We start from the raw sequence: 17,141 nt of genomic DNA on the forward strand, positions 1-17,141 counted from the left end.
TATATATATATATATAGATTGTATATATATATCTCTTTCAAAATGATTAATTTCTAGCCATTTAGAATTTAATATAAATATTATTACTAACATTGTAGCAGTAATAATTACGAAACTGGAGGGTCTAAAAAATTATTATTTCGCTATGTAATTATAGTCGTAAGTACCGATTACTTATCTCTCAGTATATATAACATTTTTACGATTTTAACGATTTATACATTTAATAATGTATTTAAAAAAATAACTGAGAATAAAAAATAAATAGTATCATTAACAGTAGTTTAATATTATTAAATTTAATATCACTTTCACCTTCAATACACGTGAAGAAATAAATCTATACAACTTAGAAGAACGAAAATTGTACATTTGTGTTTGTTTCTTACACGTCGAACGATACTGTGAGATTGTTTTATTATTAATTTCCCGTATAAAGATCGTGTGTCGAGTTTGATAAAACGAGCATGTATAAGATACAAAACAATATAATATAAAAGTTTATCCGTAATTAAATCTGTCTTCTTATAAAACGCTAAATTGAAATACAACCTAGATTTAGCCACACAAAATCTCGAAGATTCGTTCACAGTCATTTAATTCGCTGTTGTTAGAAGTCAGAACTCGCTCTTCTTCGAGTTTTCTCAAATATAATTGCTTCTGAGTTATATAATTCCCCATTTCTTTGAAATAAGATGCCACACAATCTGATACATCCCGAGAACTCCTCGGTTTCAAATCCCTGGAGGACTTTCACATGAGGCATGTTTGTATAGGAAAACGTAAAGCTGAAATATTCATCGCTAGCAGATTCAAGCCGTGACTTCTTCTCGCTAGAACTTTGCAAGTAATATTTAAAAATAATTTTTCCTCTTTTTTCTATCTCTCTCAATATATTAATATGAATAATTTCTGCCTACGTTCTTCGTGCTTTATTAAATCAATATTGTATAGAAATATCACATTTCCGTAAAGTAATTTATCATGCATCTAGCGGTAACAATATTAAAGTGTCACATATAATAAAAAAGAGAAAGAAGCAGAATATAATTCCAAGGCTACTTGCCAAACCTTTATTCTGAATAACAGAGTTAATTCACGGACCGTGAATATTTATAATCAACAACATATATGTCGTTAGTTTTTATTTTAAAACCGTCTTAAGTAATATCTTAAAATGTTAATATGTCTCTGTAATTGATATCTTAAGACATTATTTAAAACGGTCTTGACTACGTACCGACTCCTGGTTCATAACTTAACTCTCTTACTCGTAGTAAAGTTTTGGAACGCAACCAAGAAGAAATTTCTCGAGGGAGTGAACTAAATCTAAAGTATCGGAAGTGAATGCTTTTCAGTACAAGGAGAACAATTAAAAAAACAGTTATTATATTCAAACAGTTTATATCTCAAAGAATATAAAAAACGACTGTGCTGAAAAAATATTATAATATCATTCTTATTTTTATTTCATTATACACTAACCAAGAAATTTACTAAATCTTAATACACATATTATTTTAATGATACTAACTAAACATTTACTGTAAATAAATGACAGTAAATAAATATTTACTCAATAAAAAAATAATAAATTAAATTAATGATTCTTGTGTCAAATAAATATATGTTTACTTTTAGTATTATAAATATTTAGTTAGTATTATTCAAATAAATATATTTATTAAAATTTAATACATTTCATTTAAATGTTATATTCAGAACCGTATTTAAAAACAGAGACTTTATGTATTTTATGTGATTATACAATAAATAGCATAAAAGAGACAGCTTCTTTTGATGAATAGATTCAGTTTGTACGCCTCGAAAATGCATAAAATATAAGTTGCAAACTAATTGAAGAGAGAAAGCTATTACGCTTTTACTGAATATTTTAAACTCATTTACTCAAACTGTGAATCTGTTATCATAGAGTGATTTTTTTTCTATATCAGCATGAAGATGCAGAATATATCAGAGTTTGTGAATTAAAATTTTAGCTCTTGAAAAGCATTTATAAAAGTATTTATCATTTATAGTGGTTTTTGATATATAAAATTGTCAAGGAAACATATTTAAAATTTAAAATGTATTGTAACGCACTCATATCATTATCTCACGATAACTAAACAAAGTGATAATATATAACTAAATATTCAAGTAATCCGAAGATATTGTCAATTTGATATACGTTAATACGGAGCTAATGCGAACTAGGAACATTATGTTTCTTGTAAAATGAACTAATTATAGATTATAGTTAAACGGCTGGCTGTCTATAAATCGCATGTCGATGTTAAATGTGCATTTTTATATCTCAAAAACTACTACATGGAATGAAAAATGGTCAAATATTTTTACAACTTAATTTTTCAGGAATTTTTGTTGTAATATTTTAATTTGCGAATTTCGGGACGGTCTATAAGTTAATAATATTCTTGTATAATCTCCGTTAAACAGCTATTAAAAAACAGCTTTTAATCTTTTTGAGCAAATGAAAAAATTTCTTGTATATATAATGTATATATATTTTGTTGGTAATCGTTGTTGGTAATCTCTCTGTTCAAAAACACATCAATACATTAAATACCGGATAAAATATCGCTTATCTGCTACAGCATAATTAAAAAATTATTATTTTGGAGTTACTTGCACAAAAAGAAGTAAAACAAGAACATAAACAAAGAACATTTTAGTCCTCTACAATCATTATTGCATCAAAATTGCAAAATTATAAATATTACAAAATTTTAATAAGCTAAAATATTCAAATTTCCTAAAATTTCCCCAAATAACCTAAAAAATTGAAAACCCATTTTCTAAAAAACTTTATTTTTAAAAAATAATAAATAAAATGCCAATTTGAGCCGACACTGGTTATTAGTGTGTATTTTAATACCATTTAAGTGAATATTAAACGTATACGTTTCGACCTATGGCCAAAGTCCTCTTCAGTAAGAAATATTAGATAAATATTATCAAAAGATATATTAGCAAAATTACATAATGGTAGCGCATACGAGTATAAACTAATAACATAAAAAGCGAGAAAACATGTGCAACAAACCTTATAAAAACAGTTCAATTCTGATAGTCATTTAACTTAATATTTTAATTTAATGACCAAAATTAACTCGAAACATCACCACCACGTGTTTAATTTAATATTCACTTTGAATAAATGGTATTAAAATACACACTAATAACCAGTGTCGGCTCAAATTGGCATTTTATTTATTATTTTTTAGAATTTTCTTTAGAGCCTATTGATTACTTTGTTTTTAAATTGTAACGTTACTGTAGCAAATGAGCAATTTATATATTTATTTCGCTTCGCAAAAAATAATACTTTTTTTTTAATACTATACGAGATTTTGATTTTTGTTATTATCCACGCGGTAGATGTTTCTACTACATTTTCCGAGGAAAAAGATTTTTCAAATCCTTATTTAATGAAAAAAAATAAATGAATAAAAGAAAAAATGTAATCTACGCGTCATAAGGAATTCAAACTAACGTCTCGGAGATTTTCATTTCCAGTCATCGTTCCCAGTCGTGTTACATTTCTCCGTAACGGACAAATATCGCGGTGATGGTCCCACGAGATGCGCGACGATGCGTGCTTACAGGAAGAACCGGAGTGAAACGAGATACAAGACGGAAAGGTGATCCACGGTGGTTCTCTTCTTGCGATTGTCTCGTTTATTCGCGACATCGGGGTGTATTAAGGCAACGTGTTGCACGACATACCTTCTAATTCACGATACACGGAAACAAATACGTGGACGAGACGTTAAAGAAAAGCGGCCAGGATAGAAAATTGCTACGAACTTCTCGTGCAAGGCGTGATGTATGAGCGGCGCATTGGAATGAATTATTCATGCCGGGTAAAAAAAAATATCGGAGAATCAATATTATTACGTCAAGGAAAGCGTTTTCAAATATATCATAATATTTCACATGTCATGTTACGATAATTAAATGGAGTGATGACATATGGCTAAACATTCTGATAGTTCGTTGATAATCTGACGCGTAAATCTGACGCGGTATTGCTGCAGGGTTAATATGAACTGGAAACATTGGCTGCGTTTAAATTCTTTAATATGATTGGTTTATACGTTTAGATCAATAAGGAAAGGAAAAAAATCCGAAAGCAAGAACCAATCGTAGATGAAGAATTTTACAACAGTTGCAAAGCAGCTTTCTCTGCTGAACACGCAGCCATTGTTGTAAAGTTTGTTAAGTTACTGTCTTCGACATAGTTTACTAGACATTTCTTCGTAACGTAATAAACGGTAATTTCCGCGATGCCAAGTTTTGTCAAAGGTTAAAGGCCGTGCTTTGTGCGTGGTGAAAAGATTATTATCGTCTTCATTAACGTTTCCTTGCAGATTATATTATGAGCCCACATTGCAACGATTGCCCTACGTACGAAGAAGCATACAGGAAGTCACTGGAGTCGCCGGAAGAATTTTGGGGCGAGATTGCCGGCTGTCTCGACTGGAACAAACCATGGCACAAGGTGTTGGATAATTCCAACGAGCCATTCACGAAATGGTATCTCAAAAAAATCATTAAAAGAATTATATTATATAACTCTAATCATAATTTTTTCGAGATTATTCAATTTTTTTTATTCTCTTTAACGGTTTTCGAAAAAAAAGAAACTTCGTAAATTTTCCTATTTCCATTATCTAGGTCCTAAGGTAGTCGACCTAAACTTTGCGAGTTTTTCTAATTTTTTACTAACCAAAATTGAAAACTAATAGTCAGAGTCAAAAGAGAAAACATTTGAGAATGTTAACCATTAGACCATCGGAAAACCGAACTAAAATTGGCTCGTTTTAATTTCATGATCTAGTTAAAAACTGTGATATATAATAAAATCAATAAAACTAAAAAATAAAAAAATAAAAATAAAATAAAAAATTTTTTAATAAAAAAAATATCAAAAACTCAAAAAACAAAAAAATAAAAAAGAAAAAGGAGTTACTCAAACTCTCTGAGTTAGCGTGGGTAAAGCCGAAGAGGAGTTCCACCCAAAATTTATTTTGCTGCTATTTTACATGCAATAATGGTTTCAGCATTCAACATTATTATTTTCTGATCTCACCACAGTATTTAGACCTCAAACAACAAACCCATTATATATGCATTTACAAATTAAACAAATTTTAATTTTTTTCGTAATCTTCCCCGCTGGAAAATCGATATATCGGCTCAAGTAGTGATAGAAACAATATATAGGATATATCCTTGATATAAACACATGTTTTTACAATGAGGGTTATTTTTCAATGAGATTTTGATGATCTTTAATGCCGCTGGTCCAAAGGTTAAAAAAATATTAGATATTTCCAAACTAAAAAGTGTCTTCTATCATATAATGTAGCAGTTTTTATATTATTTTTGCAATAATTAACTTTTTCGTAAGATAAGCAAAAATAAGTTTGACAATATAAACCTCAAAACTGACACAGTGGCAGAAATATTATATTCCTATTCTTTTTCTGTCACGGGAATCATCTGTACAAAATACCTACAAGTGAATATATATGAAAAGTTTTATGAATATTTTTATTAAAATGTTTTTGTTGATTTTATTTACATATTTCATACTTTATTATTGTTCGCAAGATGTCACGCAACAATTTGTTTGAAGAGTTTTCTCCTGTAAAAGCAACATTATATCATTATATCTCCTAATAAAGCAACATTATATATAAAGATTAAGTTTAGCTTATGGTCTGTCTTACAAACAATTAAGTTAGGTACGTTGCACTCTAATTTTATACAATATTTAAAATCATATTTTGAGAAAAGTAAGAAAAAGAAAAATATAAATAAAACATATGTAGTAAACTATAAATATAAAATGATCTAATCTTATCAATATATTTATACCTATTCTATATGTATATCTATTATATATATCTATTATTTAATACTCTGTAATTTGCAAAAAAAATCGTAAACATTTTATTTTCACCACAGAAATGATTATCGGAATGCATCCTAAAATATAAAATACAAAATATGTTTCAATATTTAAATTGCTATTTTAATAAAATATTTCTTCAGTAAAAAATAACGCGATTTATTGAATAAAAATAATAGGGAACTAAAAAATATATATATAAATAAATAACAATAAGTTAATTTCAGTAATGTTACTGTAAAAATGTAACGATGTTACTGATACAGATAGAAGAAAATAATCGTTATTCTGCAAAAAGTAACAATAATATTACAATTAAGTAAAGGGTTACTTCTCAATTTTGCGTTTAAATATACGATATTATATATGAGATTTATATAGAACTTAAGGAACAATTAATAGAATAAAATCTTTCCAATTGAATACTTTATGACTGCAGAAAAGGTACAGAAATCTCTTTTTTTTTTCCTTCTTAGGTTTGTCGGCGGTGAACTGAATGCTTGTTACAACGCGGTAGATCGCCATGTGCATGCCGGATATGGGGAAAAAACAGCCCTTATTCACGATAGCCCCCAAACGTCGTCAATACGCAAAGTGACGTACAACGAGCTCTTGGAAAAGACGTCCGTGTTGGCGGGCGCGTTGGCGGATCTAGACGTCCGCAAAGGGGACAGGGTGATTATATACATGCCGCTAATCCCCGAGACTATAATCGCAATTCTCGCTACTGCCAGACTAGGGGCAATTCATTCGGTGGTCTTTGGAGGTAATAACAAGATGATGGTATTCGCGACCGTTATGTAAATTAAGTTCGCCAAGAGTTGTATACAAATTCCATACAAATTCCTCATTCTAAAATTCTATAATTCTTCTGATTTCCAAATAAAATTTCATGATTTTCCTAATTTCAACAATATTTTTGAATTTTTTTGTATTTTTCCTGGAAACCGTCGAATATTTTGTTGAGAGAACAATTTAACATAATGTAAATTACTATTATTAATATTGTAAACACTGCTTACATTTAATTATTAAGTTAATAGTATTCCAAAATTGCGTAGGTGTGATATTAAACTTCTTTAAAGTCAAGAATTTTAATTTTTCAAAAAATTTTGCAAAGTTTCTTGGTTTTTTCCCTGATTTCCCTGACCATTTTCAATTTCCCTGATTTCCAGTTTTAGGGCAACCCTGACTGCTAAAATATATCGCGTACCGAGATGTCTTTCATGTAGATCACGTAAAAATAGAATCAATATACGGAGAGAATTATCTTTTAAAATTTACCCCGAAAATATAATAGTTGTGGTATAATACAATATTTTAAAGATTTTTAGTTTTTACCATGCACTTTAGTAAAATTAATCAAATTTATTTTATACTTTATCGTAGTTTTATTAATAAATGAGAGAAATTAAAAAAATTTTCGAAATACAATGTTGTCCTACGACTATTATATTTTTAGGGTAAACTCTAAGAAAAAATTATCTCCGTGCAGTAAAATGTACACCAAGTACAAAATTGACTACAATTAAAATTCGCATATTTATGTTATGTTTCTTACATACACATATTTTTTTATCTAGTTCATTATTTAAAAGACTTTTTGTTTAAAAGATAGATAAAGCTATCCTTCAAATGTCTTTTAAATTGTCAAGTCACTTTTATAGTGATATAGAAACTCCAGTAGTACAGCAAAAATATTTCTAGTATGATAAACATTTACCAATTCGATTACAACAAGATTATATTTGTAAATATACGTTTAATTTCAGGTTTTGCAGCAAATGAATTGGCGTCTAGAATAGATCATGCCAAGCCAAAAGTGATTATCGCTGCGAGTTGCGGTCTCGAACCATCCAAAGTAATTAAGTAAGTCTTTTCATTTAAAATATTATGAGAGATTTATCAAAATTGTGCTTTTAGCTCTTTTCAAGAAATTAGTAGAAAATTCTCCAAAGAAATGTTTAATATATATTGATATTAATTTAATAATGTTAGTATTAATTTATATATTAAGTAATACAACTTTTTCAATTAATTTATTTTCCACCTCTGCAATCTGCCAAATATCTTTCAGACATTCCTATTCATATAAACTCTTGCATCTACGTTGTCTTTTTACATTCTATCTTTAATTCAAGATACACATAGAAAAAAATAGATTGAGTGATTCAACAAAGTTATAGCTTTCTGACCGAGTTCAACATCTATAACTAAAAAGATTTGATGATTCAACAAAAAAATTGTGTCTGTAAGCAATTCAGTATGCTAATTCAGTAAATTTTTTGCTGAATTATGAACAATGAAAATTGCTAATGTAACAAGTTTTCATTGCAGCAATAAAAGTACGCCATCTTAGGCAGTATGTTTTGTTACAAATTTTTATCTATGTACTGGATTGATTTTCACAGAGAAAGTTATTTTTGCTTTATTAAACAAATTTACTGTTACAAAAAATATAATCAATCGCTAATTTTATTCAGCTGTCTAACTTTACTATAATACTTTAACACAAAAAACTGGCTGCCCGTACATCACGGTTGTAGATTTGCTAAATCAGTGAAGTTTTTAATTGTTTTAACAAATCTTTTTTTTTCTGTGTGCAGGTATACGACTATGCTAAACGGCGCCTTGGATATGATCGTTGTACCGAAGCCAAAGTGCATCGTATTTCAGAGAAGAAATGTATGGGAGGCACCGTTATTCGAGTCACAGTTCGACTGGGATGATATCATGAAGCGATCAAAACCTCATCCATGCGTAATGGTCGAAGCTAACGATCCACTGTATATACTGTACACATCGGGGACTACAGGTAGTACTTAACGTACATAGCTAATAATTTTATAAATAGAGGAACCCAACGACGCTTCTGGAAATGAAGCAAGGGAATTTTATCATATAATTTTCTCCCTTTGATTTCCTACACTCGAAAAAATTTTCTCTTCCAACTCCTTTTCATTCTCGGAAATATCTCTTGCTTTTTTAGTGTTATAGTAAATTAGCTTCCTTTGATGGAATACCGAAATCATACCTCTGTTGTGCAATCACAAAAATTATTTGATATTAGGGCAACCAAAGGGGATTTTAAGGCCAATCGGCGGTCATTTGGTGTCACTCTGCTGGTCCATACAAACGATTTATGGAATAAACAAAAATTCTATTTGGTGGGTAGCCTCCGATATGGGATGGGTTGTCGGGCATTCCTACATTTGTTATGGCCCTCTCGTTAAGGGCGCGACGAGCGTCATGTACGAAGGAAAACCTGACAGAACACCGGATGCTGGTCAATATTTCAGGTTTGAATACTTTTTTATTAAAGCATTTTGCTTGAAAAATATAGAGAAGCATTTTCTGATAGAAAAAGAAAATTACTTTTATTCAAAATCAAATTTTTATCAATGTTTTTGTTAAAAAATACGCAGCTTAAAAAGTCTACAAATATTTTTCATGCCAACTGAAAAATCAGTTTTGTAACAGCCTGAGAAGGTTGTAATAAATATTAACCGTAATTTTTTAAATTGTGCTGTTCTTCTTTCTCATATAATAATTTTATTTCTTCAAGAAATCTACGGACGGTATTCATGGTCCGTTCTTCTGTTAAGACCGTCTTAATGTCTTGTTGCTCTATTTGGTTCTTGACATCTTAAGACGGTCTTAAATGTAAGATCCGACTATGAATATCTATTTCTGGAGCGATTCCTTCGCAGTTTGTAGGCAAATGAGATGCTAGTACGTGTCTGACTTATTTCGTTTATTACTACTTCTACGGATTAACTTACTTTCGTATGATGTCACATCATCTGTAACGACTTCTTTAAGGAAGTTTTTTCTTTTTCCCCAGACTTATTGAGCAACATAGCATAAATGGAATATTCTGCGTGCCTACTGCTCTACGAGTTATAAAACGTGCGGATCCGGAAACGCTTTTGGGAAAAAAATATTCATTAAAATCGTAAGTTTCAAATCAATCCATCAATTGATTACTAATTCTCTAATCATGATATTTAATTATTTCGAACTGTAATATAATCAAGGAAAAAATAAATTATCGTAATCTCCATCTTTTTCAGAATAATTTTGTGTAATATACGTGTATGTTATTCGTATCAAAATATGCCTCTTTTTATATGTATGATTTTGCTGAAATATTTAAAAATTCAATTAGATCTAAAAATAACTTTGTTAGACTATCAAAATAATTATGAAAGATACTCAAGCATAATGCTGCAAAAAGTTTTGATATTCCAGCAATTAGTGCGAATGTCCTACATAATTTTTTTTTTCTAACAAAATTATCTTCAGATTTCTTTCTAACTCTAAACGTATTTTAACAAAATCGTTTTTCCCGTTATAATTAAACAAATTCTTGTAAAAATTAACTAAAAACAGATGAGATCATGTAAACACACCACTTAAAAGTAACATAACATCGATGTTATAATTTCTCATTCAACAATGTAACTGTAATATGTAACACAAGTATTGTTATATTATATTTATTTGGTAAATGTAAAAGTATAACATAATCCCAGTAAACATAATGTTACATGTAACGTACTTTTTAGATGCAATGTCAGCTCAACAAGATAACTATAATATAATACAGTGTGTTTACTGGGATGTAATATGTCACTTTTAGTTGATGTTTACTAGCAAACAAATTCCTTATACAAGCAACTTTTCTTTCAGCTTAAAAACAATATTCGTGGCCGGCGAGTTTTGTGATTACGAAACGAAAGCCTGGGCAGAGAAAACGTTCAAAGTACCCATTTTGAATCATTGGTGGCAATCGGAGACCGGACATCCCGTCACAGCGCTGTGCTTAGGATATGGTCATTACGCTAATTTACCCAAATTCAGTACGGGACTTCCTATACCCGGATATGAAAGTGAGTCCTCTCGATAGTTTTCAGAAATGCTTTCGAGAACTTTTTTATTATGACTCTACGTTTGATTATTTCCCTGTCTAAACATTTCGCTTCGTAATAAACTTTTTGATCGTCTCTATGCAAAATTACTTACAAATTTATCATCGACAGTACATGTCTTGCGCGAAGACGGGAGTAAAGCGCCACAACACGAACTCGGACGTATCGCGATAAAGTTACCGTTGCCACCTGGATTCATGTTGACCCTTTATCAGGCATCCGAGAAGTTCAAGCAAGTATACTTTTCGACATTTCCGGTAAGTAAACGTTACATTACGCACGACACATTATCATGTGCAAATTACGTTTACGATGTCACGGAGCAAATATATATTTCGTATGCATACACATACATACGTAAACCTATCTAAGAAACGTAAATCAACAAAAAATCAAAATAACCTTATTTTAATTCTTAATATCAATTAACAGTCACTTATAACAAAAAATCATCATTTTTTACTTTCATGGCGAGAAAATGAAGTCAATTTGACTTTCTCTTGATGCCTTAACTTTGTATTCCTTGGATGCCTTGGGGCTTACTGTTTTTTTTACCTCATTCAATTTTCCTTTGAAACTTATATATATAAGCTGCTCTTAAACAATCAATAACATTACACAATTACTTTATACAGTATTATTGACGAAAAAATACTCAATATAGCCTTCAGTTGATTAATATTATGCAATCAAATATTGTGCAATAATATCATCTACGGATCGCTTTAATTTACAAAAATCTTTCGCGATTTGAAATCTTGATGCGATTTGAAAGTTTTCGATGCTAAAAATATTTTTGCCAAAAAAAAGAGATCAACTCCAGATCCTCTCCTTGCCGGAGGATTTATTGTTAAAATCAAACTCGGAGATTATCTAATTATTTCGATTACGAGATGATCCTATTAAAATCAAATTGGGGGGCATTTATTTCGCTCGTGAGGTGAGATTTCGATATTTTTGCAGGGTTACTACGACACGATGGACGCGGGATACATCGACGAGTTCGGCTATGTTTATGTCACAGCGAGAGACGATGATATTATAAATGTAGCTGGCCACAGAATATCCACGTCTGCGTTAGAAGATATTATTTTAGCTCATACCGACGTGGTGGATGCCGCAGTTGTCGGTGTACCCGATCATACGAAAGGGGAAGTACCGCTGTGCCTTTACGTTAGACGAGAAGGTATGTTCGTAAAATAAAAGTATCAGTAGCCAGATGTTTAAGCATTGTCATAAATAATACAATTTATAATATCAGAAAGGTTTTTAATATAAATATTTGTATTCATTTGAAAACTCAAGACTCCCTTAAGCAAGGAAGAATTATTTCAACTCACTTATAATAATTATTAATTAAAATATTTAAATAAGTAATAGAATGCGTCAATGTATCAGTGGCTGGATATTGGGAAGTAATTGTCTCATTGGCTACGTTTACTCTGTGCATTTAGTCCGTGGCTTATACAATAGATGTCTTTGTTTAACCTACAGGATAAACAAGAACACCTATTGTCCAACCACAATTAGAAAATTAGTATGCTGACGGGAAATATTAATATAAATAGATATTTAAAGACAATTAATTCAAATTAGTTTTTAAGGTAAAAAGCATTTGAGATTAATATTAATTTAAATAAATAAATAAAGTTTTGTGTAACTGTGTCCGAACATAGGTCCGGTCTCAGTGACTGGACATGTAGCACGTATCTATGTCCGGACATTTACATAACACCTTATTTATTTAAGTTAATAATACACTTTTTAAAACGTAATATTATAATTTAATTGTAATTTTTAAATGCAATTAAATTATAATACAGTAAAAAAGCATTCGAGATTAATAATAATAAATTTTTGTGTAAATGTCCAGACATAGGTATATGTCTGGACACTTCTCTGGTACATTTATTTTAATGCATTTGGAAGAGATTCCTCGAAAAAAGTGCTATTATTTTAACGTTTATGTTCAGCAAATTTTTTACATACTGTAGATAAATACGAATAGAATGGTTTTTACTGAAGTATATAAAAATTAAGCAAAGCACAGAGCTAAGAATAATTATATTAAACCATCTAAATAATTATATTAAAGTTGATTGATAAAATGCAAAAGTTTTTGCAGATTATCATTATGCTTGAGCGTAGAAAAAAGGAGAAAATTATGAAATAACTTAATTTTACTGAAATAACTTTAGTAGATATTCATGTGACATAATTACTTTAGTAGTTTGAGTTATTTTTATAAAGTGATATCAATTATACGGGGACCTAAAGAAAAAAGAAGATATATAAGTAAAAATTCTTTAAATATATACAACAAATGTAATTTAGAAAAAATTATTAAAAAAAAAGTTGAAGTTATGGAATAGAAGGGAGGATATGAAATATCATCAACTAATATATAGTATAACTTTACACTTTGGATATATATAATAAATACATTTGGTTATCAAATTTAGTTCAATTATATTTGAAAGCCACATTCAAGATCTCTAAGCTGGACTTATACACTTATAAAATGATATGCTATCTACACATTGAAATGCAGCTTTTATGACAACGCAGTAAAACCTTACGACAGTAGCCATCTTATAACATTTAAGCAGACTGTAAAGAAGTTATATCTTGATGATCGCCTCCAGAATGCACACTGCTACAAAACATTATTCCATAATCATTTCCTTTCCTTTGTACATAATTATTTAGATGGTTCAACATAATTACATTTTTAGATCTGTGTATTTAACTAAATAGATATTTCTGTAAAAATTTTTCCGTAATAAATTTCAATTTAATTCAGTATTGAAATAGTAATTTCAATCAAATCCTGATTAACTTATCAAGTAATATCTATATTAATAATTTTCTTTAACATAGACATTAATTTCTTATTGATCAAGAATTATTAATTTTTTATGGATAGAAATATTTGATTAGAGATAAATTATATAATTAGTAATTTTACTGCGAGCAATTGAATTAATCATTCATAATATTAGGTTAAGTAAAAAGTCATCGCGTATTTTTTAGCTCAAAGTTGTATATACAATATCTTCGTCAATAATGAATGAAATTCAAATTTCAAAAAAGGGTTTTAAAGCTTGAAATCTCTACTTTTAAAAGCTTATCACATTTTTTAAGTTTATATGAGTTTGATAATTTTTACATACCAAAAACTACGAGCTGAAAAAGACGAAAAATTTTCTTCTCACTTTGTGGATTTGTAACGTGTCCAAAACGAATTTGAGAAAATTTTCGATTACCTATCGTGAAAGCTTGATACTTTCCCTACAAAATCGTTTTTTTTAAATATTCCTACGACTTTTGATTACTGAGTTATCGCGGATTAAATAAAAGAATTATTTTGACTTTAATTGCTCATAACTCCATTAAAAATTGTCGTATCGTATAATTTAAAAAAGAGATTTTTAAAGCTGAAACTTTACTCTATCAAGATATATTTATATTGTTGGTAAGAAAGTAATTGCGGTTTTTATTGATAGATGTCTTTTAAAAAAACGCGATGACTTTTTACTTAACCTAATATATATTATGAATGATTATACAATACGTATATACAATATACGTTAATTAAAGTTTAATTGAAGTCGCAGCATCATATAACAATCAGAACATACTTCAATTAATTTATCAACATCCTATTATTATTTTAATGAAAAAGAATTATTAATTTTTTTATTATTTGACATACGAAAGAGGAAAGATAGAGATTAAGAATGATGAGTTTCACTCTCAATAAATCTATTTAATTAATCCTCAATTAGGTTGATGGGAATTTGGTCAAAGTTGTTCTAAATTAATAATAGCAGATCGAGTATATGTGAATTATTAATTAACAACAATCTGAATATTAATTTGAAACAAAAGAAATAGAAACAATTTCGATTTAATTAAAATTTCTCGCATTCAAATCGTACTCTTTTTTAATGAGATAATAAAAATTTACACTGAAAAAAAAGTACTAAATTTTAATAAATCATTTATTTGAATAGTACTAATTAAATATTTACTAATACAAAGATATATTTATTTGATACAAAAATCATTAATTTAACTATCATTTTTTTGTTGAGTAAACATTTATTTACTGCAAATTATTTATTATTAAAGTAAATATTTACTTTAATATTTATTTACTAAAATTTATTTACTATTAAAATAAATATTTATTAAAATGTACACTGTTAGAAATATTCTTAAATTTCATTAACTTTTAAGTTACACAATTTGAACTTAATTTCAAGACATTACATTAAATTTAATGTATTTATAACTAAAAAGTATATTTGTGTACATGTATATAAAATTTAATGTATTTTTCATGAAAATTTACGAAATTTAATGTACACGTTCATTACATTTAAGTAACTACTGTAACTTAATTTTCAGTCAAATCATTCATTACTTTTAATTTTGTTCATAACCACGAGCTTCATTTATATATAAAAGAAGCTCGTGGTTACATTTCTAACAGTGTAATACACTTTTTCTTAGTGCAAGAAATATAATGGCAATAGAATTTTTTTATTATTTGACATACAAAAGAGGAAAAATTGAGATTGAGGATAATGAGTCACTCTCAATAATTTTATTTAATTAATCCTCAATTAAGTTGATGGGAGTTCGATCGAAATCGCCCTAAATTAATAATAGCAGATCGAGTATATGTGAATTATTAATATACAATAAAATTAACAAAAGGATCATTCTTTTTCAGATGCGATAAGCAACGAGGAAGAGATAAATCAAGAGCTAGTCACGCGGGTGAGGAAGATGTTGGGACCGATCGCGTCTTTTCGCACCGCCGCCGCCATTACCGCGCTACCCAGAACGCGATCGGGAAAAATAATCCGGAAAGCGATCGCTACGTTGGCACGATCGAAGCAAGTCAAGGTAAGATCGTATAAATTATACGATAGAAGCGCACTTACCACGCGCCGAACAGAACCAATCGAAATTCAAACGTCGCGAATTCGATGTGAAGTCGTTCGTCATCCCGCCAAACATAAAAGTAATTTGGCAGCATTCAGCCAAGAAAGCAACTCTGTAGCTATTTGTAAAATTCTTTAATTGGTTTACAAATTTATATTATTTTTACGATGATGTTAGCAAAATATCGAATATCCTTAAGAAACATCTTTAATACTAAAACTGCGAGTCTAAATTGATCCAATCGCGTAAATCTGGCTTTTTAAAGGAGAGAGTTATTACCATAAAAGTAAAATTACTTGTTTTAATTAATTATGAAAAGTCTCAAAAATCTAAAGCTCCAGCTAAAGATATTTCATAAAAAATTTTGGAAAATATCTTGAAGTTATGTCTTATTATAGATTTTAGACATTCTGCATACTGGGCTGTTACTTTTGCCGGATTTTACGAGTGTATATCGTTAGCGAACGAAATGCAAAAGAAATGTATCAATATTTTAATATATTACGTCAAGAAAAAGATTGATAATGCGATATTTGAAGAGAATCTTCCTTTAAATTTGAAAAACTTACCCCACCCGCCACTTCTCCTTCCATCGTCGTTAACTTGAAGTCTTGACTTTTCAGCTTCCGAGCACGATCGAGGATCCAACAGTATTCCGCGAGATCAAGGAGGTGCTCCAGAAGCTTGGCTACGCGAAACTAGCCCCGGATCCGCAATGACCGCCTTTTAAGTCAATGATTTCTTCGCGCGCGCAATACGAGAGAAAATGGGAGGAGAGGGGGGAAAAAAAGAGAAGAACCTACTCGAAAATTGAGGATGTCACAATTCGAGCGCGGCATTTCGGCGATCTGTCTCTTTCTGATTGCAGGTTGTCCAACCTTGCTGCGATCGGAACAAGCGTGAACGCGGGAAGGCGCGCGCGAGAGAGAGAGAGAGAGAGAGAGAGAGAGAGAGAATATCGATGAATATCTGTATTTTTCTTTTCACTTGCATATTCTAGCGTATTTTCCCTACTTGAACCGAAACGGATGTATACTAAAAAATCTGCGTGCGCGGAAAGTAAAATAAAACACCTGTTTGTTGAAAAAAAATGCAAATGTAATAAAAAAAAAAAGATAGGTTCATCGCCTTGAAGTTGTCCATACTCGATATCGATTAATGATCGCTTTAGTAGTAAGGAAGCGGGAATGTACAAAAACATCGAACAATTCGAGCAAATAAAACTTTCATTTTTGTGCGTCAAGTGCAAGGAATCTGTATATCCAGTGTATTCGCAAATATCCCATAATATATAATATATATATATAAAATAT

At 29.7% G+C, this 17,141-nt stretch overlaps 1 protein-coding gene across 1 annotated transcript in view; it reads left to right on the forward strand.

Moving 5' to 3' along the window:
* Positions 1 to 16,598, forward strand: part of LOC108750111 (acyl-CoA synthetase short-chain family member 3, mitochondrial) — a 25,731-nt gene extending 9,133 nt beyond the window's left edge. Inside the window, 11 exon segments of the mRNA XM_018489367.1 lie at positions 4,395 to 4,560; positions 6,418 to 6,707; positions 7,714 to 7,810; positions 8,548 to 8,756; positions 9,012 to 9,240; positions 9,786 to 9,896; positions 10,634 to 10,833; positions 10,984 to 11,129; positions 11,836 to 12,058; positions 15,614 to 15,789; positions 16,452 to 16,598. Of these exon segments, the coding sequence (XP_018344869.1) occupies positions 4,395 to 4,560; positions 6,418 to 6,707; positions 7,714 to 7,810; positions 8,548 to 8,756; positions 9,012 to 9,240; positions 9,786 to 9,896; positions 10,634 to 10,833; positions 10,984 to 11,129; positions 11,836 to 12,058; positions 15,614 to 15,789; positions 16,452 to 16,547 (1,943 nt within the window). The 3' untranslated portion in view covers positions 16,548 to 16,598.
* Positions 16,599 to 17,141: the final 543 nt, after the last annotated feature.

The sequence above is a fragment of the Trachymyrmex septentrionalis genome, unplaced genomic scaffold, assembly GCF_001594115.1.
Source record: "Trachymyrmex septentrionalis isolate Tsep2-gDNA-1 unplaced genomic scaffold, Tsep1.0 scaffold32, whole genome shotgun sequence".
NCBI classification, from domain to species: domain Eukaryota; kingdom Metazoa; phylum Arthropoda; class Insecta; order Hymenoptera; family Formicidae; genus Trachymyrmex; species Trachymyrmex septentrionalis.